General features: G+C 37.7%; 1 protein-coding gene across 3 annotated transcripts in view; it reads left to right on the top strand.

Moving 5' to 3' along the window:
- LOC125240641 (anion exchange protein 3) overlaps nucleotides 1–23,539 on the top strand; it is a 216,343-nt gene that overhangs the window by 132,942 nt on the left and 59,862 nt on the right. For all 3 annotated transcript variants that reach the window (XM_048148636.1, XM_048148635.1, XM_048148637.1), the window contains 3 exons: nucleotides 11,960–12,101; nucleotides 13,321–13,400; nucleotides 21,155–21,285. In XM_048148636.1, the coding sequence (XP_048004593.1) occupies nucleotides 11,993–12,101; nucleotides 13,321–13,400; nucleotides 21,155–21,285 (320 nt within the window). In that variant the 5' untranslated portion in view covers nucleotides 11,960–11,992. The remainder of the gene's footprint in view (nucleotides 1–11,959; nucleotides 12,102–13,320; nucleotides 13,401–21,154; nucleotides 21,286–23,539) is intronic.

Below are 23,539 nucleotides of genomic sequence, written 5' to 3'. Positions count from 1 at the left end.
ACTTCTTAAATAGAAATTGCGTTTAAAAATAATAACTACTGGCCATGTTTTTCTGTTGTCGAAGCAGCAATGTGTAAATCGTCTGCAATAGACGCAAAAGCCTGTGAAGACGATGTTTAAGTACAGGCAAGTTCCCTATTGTATTTTATACAACTCCCCCCCCCCCCCCCCCCCCTCCGTCAGCTCAAGAGCTGCGGATAAGGAATTTTCCTCGATTCTCTATCGTTACATAACTACGTAAAGCCTGACTAGACATATATGACGACGCGCCATCTTGCGGAATTTCATTAGAACTATTCTCATCTTCATATTAAACTGAACTGTCAACCCATACATCAGAATAACAGCGCCCTCCTGACAACACACACACTTTCCCATTCATAATATTAGTATGGATTGTCAGTAGGAGTGATGACTGTGAGTTTATAAAGTCGCTACTAGCTTATACGACCGAGGGAAACTCGTGGTAAGGGGTCGTGGCCTTGACTTCCTTCAGGCATCGATTCCATTCGCGTAGCGAGTCGTTCTTTCAGGTTGACTGGCGTATATTTTATGAAGGTTTAATAAACTTTTTCAGTACTGATCGTGTTTTTTTACGCACTAGTGAGAGAAGTGGTTCATTATATGACAGGTCGAAACTTCGGATGGCCATCTGTACACGTGCGAAAAGGAAATTCGTAACTCGTGGCGATTTCAAGGCGGTCGTGTTTTAATTTATCGCCACTCGTTTAGAACTTCCTTTTTTATGCACTTGTATCGTAATGTACTATTTTGTCACTGGTGCATAAAGAGAGGCGTGAAAACACGTGTTTTGGTGCCTCTCGTTATTCTTTTAAGTATGTACAATTGCATAAGTAAAGATATTTACATCCATATAAATAAGTTTTTGCCCTCACTAGCTCGGAAACACGTGTTTTGTCCTTTAATACCAGCGGGTAAAAACGCATTTTATCCACTAGTGGGTAAAGTAATTTGACCTTTACTGAATGCTGAATTAACTGCTTTAAAATTGATAAAAGTAGGTGAATCCAGTAATAAAGATGATTTACCACCCGTGGAACTACTGGAAGCAGTGATAAACGCATTTTTTGCGTTGTAGTTTCCTCGCTATAGTGAGGGGAAAAGTTTTGTGTTACACTCGGGTGCAAATGTATTTTACTTCTCGTGTGTTAAAACACTCGCAAGTTCAGGATTCTATTCTCGAACCAGTCGCTTCGCTCGTGGTTCAACTATAGAATCCTTTCACTTGCTCGTTTTTCAATTCCACACTCGGCGTTAAAATACAACTTTGCCCCCTTGTATAACAAATAACTATTACATCCATATAATAAGTTTTCTACGATATGAACATATAACTTTTTCCTGCGGTTTCGCTCGCGTTCAATTCTAAAATTGCGAAATGCTCCATACGAACTTCCACCCCCAGTTTTAGGGAAGTGGGGAGTTTGAAAGATAGCAAAAGATATAAAGCCTATGTCACTCTTCATCCTTTCAACTATATCCACTTAAAAAATCACGTCAATTCGTCGCACCGTTTTGCGACAAACAAAGAAAGACGGATAAACAAACAGCACACATTTTCCCATTTATATTATAAAATACTAGCTTTTGCCCGCGGCTTCGCTCGCATTAGAAAGAGACAAAAAGTAACCTATGTCAGTCTCTATCCCTTCAACTATCTCCACTTCAAAAATCACGTCAATTCGTCGCTCCGTTTTGCCGTGAAAGACGGACAAACAAACAAACACACACACTTTCCCATTTATAATATTAGTATGGATTATTAGTATGAATAAAAAATGTATTAGTCTGTCAAGAGGTAATATCAACTAGTGATTGACTGTCAGATCGCTTTAAAAACGTTCGAAAGAAACGAAACAAAATGAATTCATCGCAAACATGATTTTTCTTTAAGTAGAACAGAATGTTCTAAAATTTCATTAAAGTATCGGTTTGGTTCCTCTTTATACACAATACCTGCCCATTGGTAAACTCGTAAGTTTGACCAAAGAGGATCGAGTGTTATAGACAGTTAATGTGGAGTCACAATGCAAAGACTGCCATCTCTCGACACAGGCTTAAAACTTTTGAACGTCAGATTTGACAATTTAGCCCATATTCTTAGCTTGATGTGTTAAAATGTCAAATATGTATGAATATTAGCGTCATATAGCCGAGCGTCCCCCAAAGGTGTCATCTAGGTCACGGTACCTTTTTCTCTATGACTTTGAGGTACCTACTTCTTTTCTTAGACTTAATCCGTTTATACGGACTACATATGTCTTTGGTTTGACTCAACCTTTAGCGTTGGGAATAATAATATCGGTAATTGTTTCAAAGAGTTAAAGTCAAAGTTGAATTTGGTCCGTTACTCTATTCAATCAATGTTAGGCCGGAAACTAAAATACACACTATTTATATATGTAAACAAGATTTATTAAGACGCTGACAACACCCAATGACCTTGACGCTAGCGTACACTGTCTATTCGCATGGGAGTAAGTGAGAGCACGATGTCACTAAAACAGGGCGGCTAGGTGCGAAAAGTACGGAAAAATATTAAAATAAAATAGAAAGACGCATTATTTGTGCAATATGTTTCGTTAGTGTTTTAGATATGTATATTTTTGTTATTGCAATTTTAATTAAATACAACTAAGTGAACAATTAAACGATATATAACCGTTTAATGACGAACTCGAGACCAATCTTTGCAATTTTTTTCTATCGAGCCGATTTCGTTAAATCGTGTATCGAGTACGGCTATGTTCGTTGAAATATAATGAATAAAACTGCGCAAGTAACATCAATTTTTCGCAATTGGGTGTTGTCAGCCCTTTAATAAAATGACAAACAACTAATTTAGTTACAAATAAAATTTGTGTGAAAAACTAGGGAGACGTTTTTTATCGTAAGTCGAAATAACCTAAAGTATTTTTACAACTTTGTCAGTCTTTGAGCTGTAGACCTTTGCAATATTCTTAGGAAATGCAAATGTAAAAAGTACTTAGGTTTACCATAGAGGAATAAGTAAGGGAAGAGTTGTAACTCCATACACCAGTAAATGCAGGTTATTTGTATAGGCATAGTTAAGTGACATCTATCATATCACGCGTCAACTAGCGTAAATTATCAGTACTGCTACTTGGCAATCAATAGATGTCGCGACGAACGAAATGTCTAATGCTCACCAATTTTTAGCTTTGATTGGCGCAAAGTATGATATTAATGTCTGAATAATTTTAGGACTATGAAATAGGTCTAATTGAATTTCAAGTATTTTTAGCTAATATTACAACAGTATTCTGTTTTCAATTCCTTCTGCTTGTAACATAAGTTGCAAACTGTTCTAATATTAAAATTTTTGGCAGACGAGACACAGTTTCCACCTAGTATCGAGTAGTGGTACTGATAATTAACGTTATTTGGCGCGTGATTGTCGCTAGATGTCACTTAACTATGCCTATGCAAATAACCCGCATTTACTGATGTATGTACAACTCTTCCCTTATTCCTCTATAGGTATACTTAGTTCTTCGAAGTAATTATCATACGCCATGCATTGGCAGTGAAGTCCCTTACCTATATCGATTTGCGAATAGGTAAAGGACTTTACAACAAATGAATAAAAAGTAATCATCAATTTTTGGTAACAACATTTCACGGGAATTACGGTAGAAAAAATCAGCAATAACATGTTACCAATGGCGCAAAAATAAGTGACACGATTCGTTTTGACAGTTCTTAAAACGAATCTGATTTGACTAGAAGGAAAGTAGCCAATTAATAGTAAGTTGAATATTTGTTGCTTTTGGCGTTGGAACTCTTGGCCCGTGGGGTCCGAGTGCCAAGAAACTTCATGGGGCGCTGTCTAAAAAAAAATGATGGGGGACCGTACAGCTGGCAGCTTCCTCGCTCAGCGCATAAGCGTTGCGATTAAACGAGGTAATGTTGCCAGCATCTAAGGAACATTGCCGAAGGGAGAATTTTTACTTTATTTAGTTTTAATTTAGGCTACATTAAGATTTAGGTTAATTTACATGGTTTATAACTTATTAGTGTATAATTTTTGATGTCTTATTTAATTAAAATAAATAAATATATTATGTTTCCTACTAGTCAAATCAGCTTTTATTATTACAGAAATACTGAAAGTGTCCAGTTACACTTATAAATCCATATTTGTTTTTTTTTGCTGTTTTATTGCAATACAAGGAAAAGGCCAAGGAGTGGAATGCCCTGCCTGAGTCTGTGTTTCCACATGAGTACAATCCAGGTCTCTTTAAAGCAAGAGTAAATATTTAGGTATCTCATAGGTAAGCGTGCTCCACCGTAGACCGCATCATCACTTACCATCAGGTGTGATCGTGGTCAAACGTGGGTCAATGTGTTCTTTGTCTTGTCTGTGTTCACGAATAAATGTTTATTCTATTCTATTCTATTCATACTAAAAAAATACAATAAGGTAACGGACCCAATCATGGACAGTTTAAGATAAAATTTGCCAATTTTTGATATTTCACTGATTGTATAAATTTTACCGCTAAGCGTGTTAAAACTTGAATGTCTTATCCTTCTTTTACATTTTAAGCATATTGCAGAATAGATACTCTTATTGGTTTCTTCATACTTAGTGAACAAATTAAAATGAGGTGTTTTTTTCTCCAATCATGGACGACAGTTCTCTAGTAATGGATCCCCCATTATGGACAGTGAAATAAGTTTAAAATTTTACTTTTAAAGCCAACTGATAATTAATTAGTCAATTTTATATACCCCAAATAAAATTAGTTTGGGTTATTTTAACATAGGATTTTTCTTATAAATTTGGGTTTCGTAAATTGTTCCTTGTCCATCATAGGAGGTAGGCAGTTTTCCGATTCCAGTTATGGACACTCGCAAAATAACACTATTTCTTTTTATATCTTTGGAGTAACAAACTAGTATGTTTTATACCTTATCTCATGGTTAATGCAGTAAGTAAAACTCATTCAAGTTTACACCGAGTATTATTTTTTTATTTTATACATGAACTCAACTCTCTTAGCAACATTGCTAAGAATTCGTCTTGATATTTTTTTCAGTAGATTGATGACTTTTATCTTGCAGCCAAATCCTTCATAAATAACCGAATTAAATGAAATTTCAAAATTAAGCAGCTCTATGACTCCTGTTTATGGTACAATGCCGTCAGTTGTTAGAAACCAATTTTAGATACTTATTTTTAAGGATTTGTATTTATTTTGTCCATAATGGCATCACCGTCCATTATGATATTTTACATTATTTGCCAAACAAACTTTAATAAAAGTATGTCAATCCAATTTCTTTCCTATCTGATCTAGATCAAGTATCTACAAAAATAACTGGGTCACAGAAAAGCGCTAGGTTTTTTAAAATGCCAATAACAGAATAATAAAGCAAGTTGTCACACTTTTCAAAGGCATTTAAAATGAAGTAGGTAACCTATTTAATGCCTTGACATAATGAAATATTAATCGCTGCAGCTTTTACCTTGACCAAAGACGATATAATACAAGACAGATAAAGCTCATACAAAAAAGGTACCCCTGAAATATATGGGGCATTTAGACTTATAACTAGATGGCGCTGTTTGTCAGCCTGGAAGTGGCCAAAATCATATTGTCGCCAAATATTTTTGCGTGTTTTTATTTTTTATAAGAACAAATGACTTGCTTCTTCATTTTAATATCGTAATATCACGTCAATGCACATTAAAAAAAATTGTCGCCATCATCAGTGTAGTTATGATAGTATTTAATAGGTGGCGCTAAAAAATCGAGGTACGATTCGTGTGCGTGTGGATTGAGTGAGCACCTTCCGAAAATAAAAAAAAATATGCTGATCATTTAGTAAAAGTTCTAAAACAATTGTAAAACGAATCTCTGAATTTGTAAAAAGATAAATCAAAAGATTCGTAAAATACAAAACGAACCACTAACGTGTCATGTTTTTTTATAATAAATTTTTGTAAGTGCTCACTCAGTCCACACGTTTTGAGAAAGTTAAAAATGTAAATATCTTAAGATTTGTAGCACCACAGACACTCGAAAGTACTTCAACATTTAGTAAAATTTTTTACTAAATATCCACCATCTAATATTTTATATTCGTTGTCTGGTTTTAAAGATATTCAGACATAACTTTTCTCATACAAATGTATCATGTAAGGTGACCACACTATGTCGGCTCCTGATTTCTGGTTTCTTACTAGTGAAGTATTATATTCTTTGTTTCTTACCAATTATCATTCATGTCCTTTTTAATTCACGAATGTCGATATGGTTATCATCCTGACGTCGATAAAAATTACACAATAAACATCATCACTAGGCCAAGAACATAACCTAAAAACAGTTTGCAGATGGAGAATTAATATGGTATTAGTTTATAATAAACTATTATCAAAATTGAACGAAGCTCCCCAATCTCAATATGACAATGGAAAGGCGGGGAAAATCAAGTGCCGACAAAGTGTGGTCACCCTACATGATACATTTGTATGAGAAAAGTTATATCTGAATATCTTTAAAACCAGACAACGAATATAAAATATTAGATGGTGGATATTTACTAAAAATGTTTACTAAATGTTGAAGTACTTTCGAGTGTCTTCTCAAAACGTGTGGACTGAGTGAGCACTTACAAAAATTTATTTTAAAAAACCTGACACGTTAGTGGTTCGTTTTGTATTTTACAAATTCCCATTTCACTTTTACTAAACTATACACATATAATAGCGGTCTAAATATTATGTTTTTCATCAAAATTCGGCTTTTTAAAAGTGTGAGGATTGAGTGAGCATAAGAAACTATTTGTAAAAAATTAAATACGTCACTAGGTGATCTAAAATTTATAGAGGTAAGTTGGCATATTTTTTACTAAATGTTAGTATATAAATATTATATGTTAAATGAATACATTCACTGTTGTCGTTGGTAGTTTGTGACAACTGAGTGAGCACATGTTAATGACTGTATCTTTTGATTTATCTTTTTACAAATTCGGAGATTCGTTTTACAATTGTTTTAGAACTTTTACTAAATGATCAGCATTTTTATTTTTATTTTCGGAAGGTGCTCACTCAATCCACACGCACACTACGATTCTTAGTATGCAGATTGTCAATCCTTGCCTTTACATAACGAGAAATCACTTACATCGTTCAAAAAGTTAATAATAGAACATTATGTTATAAGTGTGCATAATGTTTAATTTGAAATTAGAGATTAAAATGAACTTACCTATAAGTGAAGTTCTATCCTAGTTAGGAGAAGGTTTTAGCATAATAGACACATATTGAAATCGGCACGCGTGGCGAATTACCTATTTGTGCATGTACTTAGTTTATCGCATAATGTTCTATAGTACTTAGATGTTACGATTTAAATTTTTAACATGGTTGCGAACTGTGATGTGGGAAATGGGCTATAATATAGCAACCAGTCACTGAAAAACCAATTTATTTTTCTCTTTACCCTAAAGTAGAACTTAAACTTTCTAAGTGTAACGCATTTTACCTACATCCCCTAGGCGTGAGCATACAATACATGTGGTTTATTCTCTAGTTTATAGATGGCAACACCGCGTTTCTAGCACTATATTATCGTCATCCATCCTCCTTGCGTTATCCCGGCATTTTCCACGGCTCATGGGAGCCTGGGGTTCGCTTTGACAACTAATCCCAAGATTTGGCATAGGCACTAGTTTTTACGAAAGCGACTGCCATCTGACCTTTAAACCCAAAGGGTAAACTAAACCTTATTGGAATTAATCCGGTTTCCTCACGATGTTTTCCTTCACCGAAAAGCGACCGGTAAATATCAAATGACTTTTTGCACATAAATTCCGAAAAACTCATTGGTGCGAGCCGGGGTTCGAACCCGCGACCTCCGGAACGAAAGTCGCACGTACTCGCCGCTTTATCGTAACCCTATAAAATTATGGAGGCGAAAGCATCCATTGCTCGCCCTTAGAATTGGTAAAAGGACATTTTCGCGAAAAAAGATTCAAACCCTTTTTTTTAATGGGTAAATTTAATGTTTTTCCTACTCAGTATCACAAGCCCTTTCGATCCTACTAGGTAAAAAAAACGCGTCCCAAATTAAATTTTTCCACTTAGTTACCATTTTACAAGCACTTTGTACAGCGGTTACAAAGTGGAAAGTATGCAAAAAAAAATAGGATCGTAAACTAGAACTTTCCTTTGCTAATCCGCGAATAGATAACGTGCAAGTCAATCAGTGCTAACCTGTTATAATTACTTGCGTATTTTTTACATGCAATTAATTTTCCCACCCTCCCACCGCAAAAATAAAAATAAATACGCAAATAAATATAACAACCCACCACCAAATATACAAAACTCGACACGTGTTTCGCCTCTCTACGAGGCATCCTCAGGAGCTGATGTTGACGGTCCGAAGTCCCGCAACTGACTGATCGTCCCCAGAATGGTCGGCCATATTTATACTTTGTCCACCCCCCCTACCAAGCAAGTTAGATGGAAAAATTCGTAATAACGGCGATGACGCAACATTCAACTGCTCATTAAGGATTAACCCCCTATTGTTGTACCTAATTATCTCCAACTGTTCTAGAACCCCAAACGCAGCCCTTTCTCACATACATGTAAAACATCAAAAGAATGATTCTCTGATACAGTATGGTCACTCTCTATCAAATGCTTTGCAAAATTGGATCTCTCTGGATGGTTGTGCCTGTATGATGCCATATGCTCCTTATACCTAGTAGTGAAATTGCGGCCCGTTTGGCCCACGTACACTTTGTTACAAACATCACAGCTCAACTTATAAACCCCAGACTTTTTCCCTTTCTCGATCCTATCTTTGCCGTTACAAAGCTTGGAGCGCAAAGTGTTATTTGTCCTAAAGGCCACAGGAATGCCGTTTGACTTCAAAATCTTATAAATGTCCTCTGACACTTTGCCAACATAAGTAATGCTCGCTTGACACCTCTTAACCGGTTCAGAAGGACGTGCCGCATACAACATATTGTTAACCATAACCATTCGCTTCTTTCTGATGATGCCATCAACGATTGATTTATCATAACCGTTCGAAACTGCCAAGTGGTAAATATTGTCCAATTCGGCTCGATAGTGTTCTTCAGAAAGAGGCACAGACAACATCCTATGCACATAACAGTGAAAAGCGGCCAACCTATGCTGCCAAGGGTGTGTAGAAGAAGCTGGTATAACTGTATCAGTATGTGTAGGCTTGCGGTAAATTTGAAATTGATGGCTATTATTAACTCTAGTAATGGTCAAATCTAGAAAATTCAATGACTTGTCTTGCTCTAGTTCCTTCTTAAACTTGATCTTTGGATGTTTACTATTAAGCCCAGTAACAAATTCATCCAGCAGGTCCATACTCCCGTCCAACAAATAATCAAATCATCTACGTATCTGAAGTAATACAATATATTATCATTCCCTGCAATATGCTGGTTCTCAAAGTGGTCCATAAAGATATCCGCCATTAAAGGACTCAGTGGAGAACCCATGGCTAAACCATCACTTTGCAAATAATACTGTCCCCCGAATCTAAAATAATTATGTTTCATACATATAGCAGTTAGATCTATCAACTCATCTACCTCCCCTGGATGTAAACGTTGCTTTTCAAAAAGGTCCCTTAGAATATCCAAAGTCTCCCCATACGGCACATTCGTAAACAAACTATCTACATCCAACGAAAGCAAGACAGCATTATCTGGAATAATAATATCTTTGATCTTTTCTATTAACTGCAAACTATTATTAACTATTATTTGTTTTTAATAGAAAAGATCAAAGATATTATTATTCCAGATAATGCTGTCTTGCTTTCGTTGGATGTAGATAGTTTGTTTACGAATGTGCCGTATGGGGAGACTTTGGATATTCTAAGGGACCTTTTTGAAAAGCAACGTTTACATCCAGGGGAGGTAGATGAGTTGATAGATCTAACTGCTATATGTATGAAACATAATTATTTTAGATTCGGGGGACAGTATTATTTGCAAAGTGATGGTTTAGCCATGGGTTCTCCACTGAGTCCTTTAATGGCGGATATCTTTATGGACCACTTTGAGAACCAGCATATTGCAGGGAATGATAATATATTGTATTACTTCAGATACGTAGATGATTTGATTATTTGTTGGACGGGGAGTATGGACCTGCTGGATGAATTTGTTACTGGGCTTAATAGTAAACATCCAAAGATCAAGTTTAAGAAGGAACTAGAGCAAGACAAGTCATTGAATTTTCTAGATTTGACCATTACTAGAGTTAATAATAGCCATCAATTTCAAATTTACCGCAAGCCTACACATACTGATACAGTTATACCAGCTTCTTCTACACACCCTTGGCAGCATAGGTTGGCCGCTTTTCACTGTTATGTGCATAGGATGTTGTCTGTGCCTCTTTCTGAAGAACACTATCGAGCCGAATTGGACAATATTTACCACTTGGCAGTTTCGAACGGTTATGATAAATCAATCGTTGATGGCATCATCAGAAAGAAGCGAATGGTTATGGTTAACAATATGTTGTATGCGGCACGTCCTTCTGAACCGGTTAAGAGGTGTCAAGCGAGCATTACTTATGTTGGCAAAGTGTCAGAGGACATTTATAAGATTTTGAAGTCAAACGGCATTCCTGTGGCCTTTAGGACAAATAACACTTTGCGCTCCAAGCTTTGTAACGGCAAAGATAGGATCGAGAAAGGGAAAAAGTCTGGGGTTTATAAGTTGAGCTGTGATGTTTGTAACAAAGTGTACGTGGGCCAAACGGGCCGCAATTTCACTACTAGGTATAAGGAGCATATGGCATCATACAGGCACAACCATCCAGAGAGATCCAATTTTGCAAAGCATTTGATAGAGAGTGACCATACTGTATCAGAGAATCATTCTTTTGATGTTTTACATGTATGTGAGAAAGGGCTGCGTTTGGGGGTTCTAGAACAGTTGGAGATAATTAGGTACAACAATAGGGGGTTAATCCTTAATGAGCAGTTGAATGTTGCGTCATCGCCGTTATTACGAATTTTTCCATCTAACTTGCTTGGTAGGGGGTGGACAAAGTATAAATATGGCCGACCATTCTGGGGACGATCAGTCAGTTGCGGGACTTCGGACCGTCAACATCAGCTCCTGAGGATGCCTCGTAGAGAGGCGAAACACGTGTCGAGTTTTGTATATTTGGTGGTGGGTTGTTATATTTATTTGCGTATTTATTTTTATTTTTGCGGTGGGAGGGTGGGAAAATTAATTGCATGTAAAAAATACGCAAGTAATTATAACAGGTTAGCACTGATTGACTTGCACGTTATCTATTCGCGGATTAGCAAAGGAAAGTTCTAGTTTACGATTAACATGGATTTCCGCAAAGTAACGCCTGATTCCATCGATTAAAAAAAATAGGGTCCATTTTTTGTCCTGGATCGAAAGGGCTTGTGATTCTGAGTACGAAAATTATTAAATTGACCTACCTTATAAAAAATATTTAATGTGATTGTTTTCGCGAAAATTCCATTAAGCGTGACACACCTGAGAATTTTAGACGGAACCACACCTACCACAGCCTGTCGGGGTGGTGTAGTAGTGATCACGTCAGCCGCCTAAGCTGAAGAATCGGGTTCGATTCTCAGCTCTGCCTGTTACAGTAAAATTTTCCGTGTATAGTTTTTTTTTTCTATTTCTAACTGACATATAAACGCACAGCCATCGCACAGCCGAAATCACTCTAGAGATTCTAAATTTAGCACATAGATTCCTTATAAGGTGTAGAGGAGCACTGAGAAAGGATTCTTCTAAATTCACCTCTTAAGAGGGTCAAATATGGGTCCAAAGATAGACTTTAGTTCGCGGGCGAAGCCTCGGGCAAAAGCTATTTAGTTTATGAATGTGATTTGTATTGTCTGTGCAGGCGGAGGGGGAGGAGATACACCTGGACGAGGAGATGGACCGAGTGGTCTGGGGGGAGACGCGGGCGGAGCTGGACGCAGCCCGCTTCCGCGCGACCACCGAGCCGCGCCGCGACAGCGCCGCCCCAGTTCCCCCCGAGCACGGTGAGTCGCACCTGGACTAGTGGGGGGTACACCTGGACAAGGACCGAGTGGTTGAGAGCGGCGCTGGATGTGAATATCGAGCCGCGCCGCGACAGTGCCGCTGCAGTTCCCCTCGAGCACGGTGAGTCACACCTGGACTAGTGGGGGTACACCTGGACGAGGACCGAGTGGTTGAGGGCGGAGCTGGACGCGAACACCGAGCCACGCCATGACAGCGCCGCTGCAGTTCCCCCCGAGCACGGTGAGTCACACCTGGACTAGTAGGGGTTCACCTGGACGAGGACCGAGTGGTTGAGAGCGAAGCTAGACGCGACCACCGCGCCGCGACAGCGCCGCTTCATTTCCCCCCGAGCACGGCAAGTCACACCTGGACTAATGGGGGTACACCTGGACGAGATGGACCGACTGGTCTGAGGCGACGAGGGAGGAACTGGACGCGTCCCAATTCCACGCGGCCCGACTCAGCCCAATGGATGACTTCGGGATGAGTCTTCCAGCAGGAGGTAACACACAGCGGACTTCCACTTGTGATTTGTCACGTCGATGATCGTCGACGTCAACATTTCCCGTGAGTCGGGACTCAACGATTATCACGAGTGACATGTGTTTATCTAGTAATATCATGTATCCTCCTTGCGTTATCCCGGCATTTTGCCACGGCTCAGGGGAGCCTGGGGTCCGCTTTGACAACTAATCCCAAGATTTGGCGTAGGCACTAGTTTTTATGAAAGCGACTGCCATCTGACCTTCCAACCCGAAGGGTAACTAGGGCCTTATTGGGATTAGTCCGGTTTCCTTACGATGTTTTCCTTCACCGAAAGGCGACTGGCAAATGACAAAATGACATTTCGCACATAAGTTCCGAAAAACTCATTGGTGCGAGCCGGGGTTCGAACGCTCTTACGGCTAGGCGACCAGCGCTTCAATAATATCACGAATTTTTTAAAGTTTTCGATGTTTGAAAGCTGCAAGATACAAATAGGGATTAGATATGGACCGACTAAGTAACTATACCTGGGGCCCGTTTCTCGAAAGGTACAAGCCTTGTATTAAAAGTGTGTTTCCATGACAACCCATACGAATTGACAGTTCGCGCACTTGTAATACAAGGCTTGTACCTTTCGAGAAACGGGCCCCTGGTCATTTTGACGAGATTAAGATGCGTTTGCTCTATGGGATATATCAAGTCTATGGTATGTAACTATAGTGGTTGTTGCAGAGACCCGAGAGGGCCTGGGCTGGAGCAGCTCGGAGTCGCCCGCGCAGCCGTCGCGTGCGTCAACCATGTCGCCGGTGCAGGTCAGTATTATACTTTGACATAGCTATCTTGTCTAACTAAACTAAACTAAAGCCCGACAAGAATGTGCCGACGTCATATGTAATCGGGACAGCTTGTACTGGTTACCCATAAACATTTGTAAAAAAATAAAAGATGGTTTTAGATAATCAAAATTTAATAAGCAAGGTTTTAAGATTCGCTACTTCTTTCCGCGAAGCCGTCGATGTTTATTTTCTTTTTGCGTGGGACCTTATATATGCTCTGTACTGGTGGCAATTATGGAACGATCTCCTTATTTCTATAAATATTTTTCACGGCAGAGCTATAGACACCTTAAATATAAACAAAAAATATATTAGGCTAAAGGCGAAACCAACTAATCAATACAGGAAAGCCGCACTATAAACTGTCAGTATCGGACGTGTCAAGAACCGATTTAAGAACATTGGTATCTAAATGCTGTGAAATCCTTGATCCTTTTTTGTTGTAAGACTTGTAAGTAATTTATCACGTTCAGTATAATTATTTTCACTTTATTAATATTATTTTGGACAAAATTGCGATGAAACCGTTACAAAATATAAAATATTTACTTCTTGTTTACATCACTGACAAATAAAAACTATAACTATTTTGGCTCAATGATCCAAAGTGAATCTTGCCCTACGAAATGAGAGATCGCCACCTGTCTCGATCCTGCGGAGCCTCTTGCCAGTCACTGACTTGAAGCCGACGCAGATCCGCGACACCACAGTATAATAAAGAGTACTATCGTACAGTATGGCCACTCCCGCTTCCCGCTAAAAGTGCCACCCACCCCCTCTCGGTTACCTCACAGTTACCGCCTGTCAAAAACGCGAACAGTCGACCTGTCATATGTCACTCATACAAGCATGGTACGCGTTCACCTACACGAGCTTAGAATATGTGCTAGGAACGCGCCTCTTTCATATTTTTGATCGCCAGTGTCCGAGGTGTGGCGACACTGTCCTCCCAGCGATACCTGGATCGTCCCGCCGGACGGCCACCAGCCGATCGACCCAAGAACGCTCTCTTGACAGCCCGATGGTTTCCCATTCATAGCTATCTTATCAGTAGGTATAAAAAAATACCAAATAATTTAAGTAAGTAAAGCCGTTTCCATCGCTAGAATAAGAGCAAAATTAAAAAAGTGTAGGCGGGAATAGGCTAGTTTACTATACATGAAATAAAATATTTTATGCAGTGCACGAAATAAAGCACCACATAATTAGAAGAAAAACATGGACAGTAGTTATGTTTAAACATAATTTCTATTTAATAAGTCAAAGAGAAGGATATAAAGTAAATGAATTGACCGTGACGTCACTCCTCAGTATTTCATAGTAATTCCATATTAGCAAATCGTTTTGACAGTTCATAAAAAGAAGCTGATTTGATTAGTAGGAAACTAGCCTAATATTATCAATAAAAAAAAACAAATATATTCATTTTATACAAAGCACAACAACAATCATAGAAAGTTTAATAAACGCTTGTCAAATACAATATCAGAACAAACACTTAACTGTTGTGTGCTTTACTAAATCTATAAGTATTATTACATCTAAAAATGTAACAACCAAGGACATTACCCGTACCGAAGGTTGCCTGCATCTGCTGGCCTAGCCGAAGTGGCAATCGCTGACGCAACGTAGCGAATGAAACGCAGCCTGGCCAGGGGCGGCTCACTCCGTGATTCTATCGCCGCGCTACAAGTACATGCTGGCGGCCGCGAGTTCGCGCCTAATCAGGGGTGGCGCGCGTTCTCACGGAACGCACAGTGTTCGCACTTTTTATTGTTACTTTGCGTCGCGAGTTTTTTTAAGGTTCATATGCAACGTCTAATGATGCTTAGTTAAATAGACACCATGAAAAAAATACACAAATCTACTATGGTTTAAGTCCCACGGAAAAGTTCAATAAGGCTTGTGATGTTGGGACTTAAACAAAAATATATAAATACTTTATACCTAGAAAGTGCCCAAGACAAGAGTTGAATATAATAGTATAACATTTTATCTGAGTATTAATTCGATTTAATTCATAGGTAACCCTATAGTCCGACGCTGCGCACGTGCGGCTCGTTTCTTTGTTAAAATTTTGTAGGCATTTGGCGGCATTTCGTGAACTTCAAAGCAGTGGTCCTTCTGTACTTGTACTGTTATATATTCTGTGGCCTGGCTCTATCGCGCCATTACAGGCCTAGCAGAAAAGACAATCGTTGACGTTACCGTCGCGTCTCATACTTCCATATCGATAAGGTTTGATTTTGCATGCGTCGCATCGATCGCGCGACCGTCGCCCACGCAAGCCACGGCGTTAGATGTCGATCGAAACGTAGTCTAGCTCTGTCGGGCCAATACGAAAGAGCAATAGATATCTATCAGTGGCGGCTGGTGAAAATTTTCTGCCTACCTACACAACCTACCTTAACATTAGGTACTAACTAGTAATCAATTTTAGGCAAGCCGGTGGGAATCGGCATGTATGGATCAGCCATGGTAGAACCCTTTCACAGTAGAAGGCAAACTGATTTCTATAGCAAATAAAGCACGGTGTCGATACGACAGGGTTCTAGAGTGGCCTAGGATTCTAATTGGTTGACTGTACTCTAAAGAGCCATAGGGAGAGTAGCCACGAATCGTAAGCTAGTGTGACGTTGGCTAGGCACTCTGTTAAGTCGTGCAGACGAGCGACGTCTCGGGACTATGTAAAAGTAATAATCGATATGATTCAATGTTAAGGATAAAACGTAAGTACTTTATAATTTATAATGGAAACCTTTCGTGTTGACAAACATTAATGTTATAAACGGATGTTTTTACTATGACAGGTAAAACGTTGGAAATAATAGTTTTTTTTTCGGTTTACTCTTGTCAACATAGGCGGCAGTGATCCTAGTTTCCCTCCATTAGCATAAAAAAACACTAAATATGATATCGATTTCTCATAATTAAGTAATGTAAAACTTGTTTGTGAAATATTGTGCCATATAATTACCTATTGTTTCATTTATTTAATCTAAAATATACGCCGTGCTTTTATTGAATTCCGTTCACTTCGGCATATAGAGGTCCATTATAGGAAACAGAATAGCGTAGTCCAGTTTTTTTTTAAATCGTTTATACCTTTTTCTGAAAAACACCATACATCTGCGATAGATGTTACATAGATTTGCTGTTAAGTGTTAAGATACGAGCTTTGTGTATTCGATATGCGATTGAGATGTCATAATTTTGACACTGACTTAGTGTGAGTTAATTGTAAAACCCGTTTCTCAACAGCAATTGAAGTAACATCTATCGCAGGTGTATGGTTTTTTTAGAAAAAAAAATACGAATTTAAGAAAACTAACCATGCCATTCTGTGTCCTATCAAGAAGTTACCGGAATTCAATAAAAACATGGTGTACATCGTGTTTCCGGTATCACTCAAAACCTCAGACACCCCAATAGTCATACTTGTTATGGAGAATTTTTGGCCAAAAGCTGCACTTTTGGATGGAAGCAAGCCGCTTTGCATGGTGATAGTAGACATCATAGTAAACAATTTTTTCCGAGGATATCGAAATTTCATCCCTTAGGAAGCCGAGCGTAGCGAGGTGTTTTATGAAAATGAAAAAAATTCTATCTTTTTATTGTATCGTCCGATTTTGACAAATCGTATCTCAAATGAAAGGTGTTGATTTGTGTAATTTAAAAAAAAATAAAAAAGAAAAAAAATTTGAAAGAAAAGTAAGAAAAAAATAAAAAAAATAAATTTACGTCTCGCACTGAATAACTTCAAAGAATGACAGACAAAATGTACAATGTCGATATACGAGTTTTTGTTAATCGAAGACAGATAAATTTTTAGTTGAAAACTGAAGACCGCATCGAAATCAGATTAGCATTTTTTAAGATACAAGTTGCCAAAGTTGGGAAAGATCGCTTTATATGGCCACTTTGAAATTCCTTTGCCAGAAAGTCAGAAATAATATGTTTTTCTGACACAGAAAAATACATAGTAACAGTACACATCAAAATAAAATTAAAAATTCCGAGGATATTATAATTTCATCCCTTACAACGACGAGCGTAGCGAGGTCGGTTACGGAAACCGAAAAAAAAATCTCATTTTTTTGTACGTCGTCCGATTTTGACAAAAATATATTTCATTTGAAAGGTATTGCTTTATGTAACTTAAAAAAAAATATTGATAAAAATTGGAAAAAAAATGTAAGATTTAAAAAAAAAAACCTTAATTTTCGTATCACACTGAATAACCGCAAAAAACGGTAGACACGGTGTATAATTTCGATGTATGATTTTTTTAAATTAAAGACAAATAAATGCATGATTATAAACTAAAAACCGAATCGAAATTGAATCAGTAGTTTTTAAGATGCAAGTTGTCAAAGTTGGCTTAGTTTGTTTATATGGTCGCTTATAAATTCCTTAGGCAGAAAGTCAGAAACATTATATTTTTCTTACAGTTAAAAGTGTGCATAGGTAATAGACATCATTATAAACATTTTTTTACAAGGATATAAAAATTTCATTCCTTAGAAACCCTTAGAAAGACGATCCAATAAAAAAAAACTGCCTTTTTTTGTTTTTCGTAACAGACATCGCTACGCTCGGCTTTCCAAGGGATGAATTTTTTATATCCTCGTAAAAAATTGTTTATTATGATGTCTATTACCTATGCATACTTTTAACTGTAAGAAAAATATAATGTTTCTGACTTTCTGTCTAAGGAATTTATAAGCGACCATATAAACAAACTAAGCCAACTTTGATAACTTGCATCTTAAAAACTACTGATTCGATTTCGATTCGGTTTTTAGTTTATAATCATGCATTTATTTGTCTTTAATTAAAAAAAATCATATATCGAAATTATACACCGTGTCTACCGTTTTTTGCGGTTATTCAGTGTGATACGAAAATTAAGGTTTTTTTTTTAAAAAATCTTACATTTTTTTTCCAATTTTTATCAATATTTTTTTTTAAGTTACATAAAGCAATACCTTTCAAATGAAACATGTTTTGTCAAAATCGGACGACGTACAAAAAAATGAGATTTTTTTTCGGTTTTCGTAACCGACTCGCTACGCTCGTCGTTCTAAGGGATGAAATTATAATATTCTCGAAATTTTTAATTTTATTTTGGTGTGTACTGTTACTATGTATTTTTCTGTGTCAGAAAAACATATTATTTCTGACTTTCTGGCAAAGGAATTTCAAAGTGGCCATATAAAGCGATCTTTCCCAACTTTGGCAACTTGTATCTTAAAAAATGCTAATCTGATTTCGATGTGGTCTTCAGTTTTCAACTAAAAATTTATCTGTCTTCGATTAAAAAAAACTCATATATCGACATTGTACATTTTGTCTGTCATTCTTTGAAGTTATTCAGTGCGAGACGTAAATTTACTTTTTTTTTATTTTTCTTACTTTTCTTTCAAATTTTTTTCTTTGTATTTTTTTTATATTACACAAATTAATACCTTTCATTTGAGATACGTTTTGTCAAAATCGGACGATACAATAAAAAGATAGAATTTTTTTCATTTTCATAAAACACCTCGCTACGCTCGGCTTCCTAAGGGATGAAATTTCGATATCCTCGGAAAAAATCGTCTACTATCACCATGCAAAGCGGCTTGCTTCCATTTAAGTGCAGCTTTTTTTTCATAACTAGTATGACTACAACAGATTTTTATTTTTTTAAACTCATCTAGAGTATTCATCTTTTAATCTGATGGTTACTTTTTTTTAAATTGAATTTTTAATTTTCTGTACAGCTCTACTTGACTTTTAGCTCTACACTCAATAAAATAATTTCTAACTACCACCATAAACAATAAAACTATTTATTTGTGTATGTTACTGCAACAACATAAGGTTAGCCAATAGACAGCTAAGATGTCACTGTAAAACACTTTAAAGCTTTGTCACAGCAAACTTCAAATTGGACAGGTAATCGCAGTAAGCAAATTTAAACCCAATATTCAAAAAAACAAGATTGTAATTAGGTACGAGTTCAATTTGTTATGACTTATGATAAACATTAAGATTAAACTGACAAACAACGTCAAACTCGTAGCGGAAAAAATAATCGTACAAGTAACCAGCCAGTATTAATACCCCCAAATACTGAAAAAGGTAAACAACCTCTAGCAATGCGATATACACAATGTTGTATTACGAATACAATAGAATAGGCACATAAAAAATAACTAATAATACTAATTTAAACAAAAATATTACCCCCATCAAGATATAGCTCAATCGATTCTACTCTCGATTCTGAACAAACGGTTTTCAGGTTTTTAGTGTTAAGTGAAACACGGTTTATAAGAAGAAACTGACTGGCTGACATATCAACGCACAGCTGAAACCGCTGGTCCTAGAGATTCCAAATTTGGCACGTAGGTTCCTTACGAGGTGTTAGGAGCACGAGCACTAAGAAAGGATTTTTCAAAATTTACCTCCTAAGGCACTGGTCCCATCGCAAGCTAGTAAGCTATGAGCTATTGGCTATAAAAACGAACAAAAGATAAGCACTCCCGTGCAAATAAAAGAGACACAGCGATATTGATAGCTCACCGCTGGGCGAGTAACTATAAACATCGCCGTGTCTCTTTTATTTGCACGGCAGCGACTATCTTTTGTTCGTTAGCCGATAGCTCATAGCTTACTAGCTCGCGGTGGGACCAGTGCCTAAGGGGTGGGATAGGGGTCCAAAGTTTGTATGGGAAAACAAGATTAGATTAGTACGCGGGCGAAGCCGCGGGAAAAAGCTAGTAGTTAATATGATATGATAAGAGGCATTCTACTTGAGTATGACAAATCATATCCTAGCTTTACTCGACTTTTATCATTTTATTATTCCTTTATTCATCTTTTCTCTTAAGGTAGGCTGTTTATAATATGATATAAAAGTTAAATACAAAAACAAATACAAAACAATATAAAAAACATATAAACGCATTATAAAAAACCTAACCTAGGGTGCCGCCAGCAGCGGGGCAGAGCCCAAGTTGCCGGTGGTTAGGGCTGCAGAGAGATGAACCGTCGGACTATCAGCGCCGCCTTCTGCATCTGGCCCTTGATCCAGCCACCTAGCGAGAGTCTCGATGTGTTGGTCGAGACTCTTCGCTATGAGACCGTTCGCTGAAACGACTATCGGAACAATGATCGTTGATTCAACATCCCACATGGCGGTTATATCGTGAGCCAAGTCTAGGTACTTACTGGTCTTGTCCTTTATTATTGTAATAATCATGAGCAAAATCCCGATGTGTTAATCCCGAATTTACCTGTTGAAAAGTGATCTCCTTCGTGTAGTTATCGCAAATATGGATTATTTAGCGATGAATGTGAACGCTTTGATAGCAGAATTAAGAAAAAGAGACGCAAAAATATGATGATAGTTATTTATAATTAATGAACTAGAATATTATTTATAATTAATTAATGAGATTCCAAACATTGTGTCGGCGCCGATCTGACTACAGCTATATCTCTGGACCTTAACGCCGTGTCTTGCGTGGGCGACGGTCGCGCGACCGTCGCCGTCGTGTCTCATACTTCCATATCGATAAGGTTTGATTTCGTATGCGTCGCATCGCCGTCGCGCGACCGTCGCCCACGCAAGCCACGGCGTAACAGTGGTGCCAACTGGTGAGCAAAAAACCGATCGTCCATTGACCCCTCCTGTTGCGCCTCACAAACAACAGTGATAGTAAACCGTCATGTACTTGCAGACAACGCCGTCGTCGTCGAGCAGCCGCGAGGACGACCGGCACGTGCAGTTCGATGGCCCGGCGCCGGCCACGCCCGGCCCCGGGACGACGGCGAACGACGAGAGCGACTTGCGGCGCGAGCAGCGGACCGCGTGAGTACCTCACTATCTTAAGACGCTACAGGAGCGAAAATGCTTAAACGGAAAGGAAGTAAAGGAACCCCCTTTTCAATTTAGGTTTTTTTTTTATTAGTAACATAAGAGGTACATTTATAACAAAAATCAGTCTCTTCGCTAAGAAAACTAAAATAACATTTAGATAGTATTAATTAAAAACTTAAACAGGCTTCTTTTGAATTTAGCTCTATTGGCTTCCGTCCTGATATCCGCAGGCAAACAGTTTAATATGTTTATTAAATATACTAGTGTTATTAACTAGACTTATCGAAAAAAATTGTCCATTATGAACAACTTGTTACTTAGTTAAAATATATTGCGAAAAAATCTTTAAAATCGAAGTTCCGCTCTCGACTGTTTCCTCCTTCAAAACTTAATCAATCGTAACGAAATTTGAGAATCTGAATAACAATGAAATTATCTGTGTCGGACCGTTTAGTTTTTTTGGATAATTGATACCAATCTTGAGTATCACACCCTTTTTTTGCGCCATAATGAAAAATGCCGTTTTTGGAAATTTTTCGTTGGCCTAAAAATAAAAATATCAAAAAAATCAAAACAGTCCGACAGAGGTAAAAATAATAATAATATGTGTCGTAAAAATCATTGCTCTATCTTCAAAAACCAGGAAGGAAATAATCGAGAGCGTTTGTATGGAGACTTGACCCCTCCTGTATCGTCTTAAGTCATAAGTCATCAAATAATGACTGTCATATGTCGTTCACTCTCACACCCTTAGCTACTTCGGTCACGTTACACGTAGGGAAGACTCCGCGATAGAGAGACATGTTGTTCATAGGGAAGAGTGGGAGGTACAAGACCTCAATGCGATGGACAATTGGACAGACCAAGTGAGGGCTCTCACCGGGTCACCCTTAAAGCCTCCGCCACACGGGCGCGTTTCGAGAGCGTTGCGTCAGCTTAGCGGCACGCGAGCTGAACGCGCGCTGTTTCTGCGCGTTGGCAGAGCGCTCCGCCGGCGTCGCGCCGGCGCATCGCGAGCGGTCCGCCCTCGGAACGCTTGTGCAGTCACACATAACACAGCGCGCGTTGCGATCGGACGGATTTGCGGCATCATGAATTCGAACGTAGAAAGATTAATCGAGTTAGTTAAGGGACACACAATTTTATACGACCTAACCAATAAAAATTACAAAAACATATTACAAAAGAACCGTTTGTGGGAAGACATAGCCCGCCAACTGAATTCAACAAGTAACTATATAAGAACCAAGTTACCAAGACTTTAACGCACCCCGTAGAATAAATTATTAAAGTATTTCAATTTTTTGTTACGCCATAGTACTTGCACTTGCTTCTTATAATTCATGTACCCACCTTTATACCTTTATACTTTTTATTAATAGGGTATTACCTTTGTAAACACGTTTTTATTTTATTTTTTATGTTATTGTTAACACTGAAAGTCCTTAAGACTGTAGGTGAAGATTGATCGTGTCATTCACAAAAACACATGCTTGCTAAAATCTAATACTTAATAGATAAACATTCATATGATTATATGCGTTTTCGTGAGTGAAGCGATTTGTAGTTTTTGCTCCGAATGTAAATTACTTTATACTAATTAGCGGTAAGCGGTGTGGGCCACACATATTGTAAACGTTGTATCAATTAATGACTTACTAAGCACATCTTGTAGTGGCTGTTTGTTTACCCCAATAAATAGAAAAAAAAAAAACTTATACTATACGTATTTTTTGCTATGTTCATTTTAAATAGTGTACATACTAATATTATAAATGCGAAAGTAACTCTGTCTGTCTGTCTGTCTGTCTGTCTGTTACACTTTCCCGCTTAAACCACGCCACCGATTTTGATGAAATTTGGAACAATGTTTAGACCCTGAGACAGAACATAGGCTACTTTTTATTTCGAAAAAAAGGGATGAAGGGGTTGAAAAAGAGAACGCTGCAAATAGAGCAATATGGCAGGAAACCATTAAAACGGCAGCACAACAACCCCAATGATCACGACTACTCTGACAAGAGTACGACTAACAAGAAGAAGTCTTAAGTCATACATTTTTGTTAAAGTTTACAATAAATTGATTGAGCCAATCTACCTTGTCACACAGTGACATACAAATTTCAAATTGTACCTAGGTCTAGTGCTATACATACATGCACTTAAATAATACCTATCTAAAGCTAGTTTATATTTATATAACAAAATTAACATGCAAAATAATACAAATCATAAAATATAAATA

The sequence above is a fragment of the Leguminivora glycinivorella genome, chromosome Z (assembly GCF_023078275.1).
Source record: "Leguminivora glycinivorella isolate SPB_JAAS2020 chromosome Z, LegGlyc_1.1, whole genome shotgun sequence".
Classification (NCBI taxonomy): domain Eukaryota; kingdom Metazoa; phylum Arthropoda; class Insecta; order Lepidoptera; family Tortricidae; genus Leguminivora; species Leguminivora glycinivorella.
Note: the sequence above shows the minus strand (reverse complement) of the source record. Positions and strands in the feature narration are given on the sequence as shown.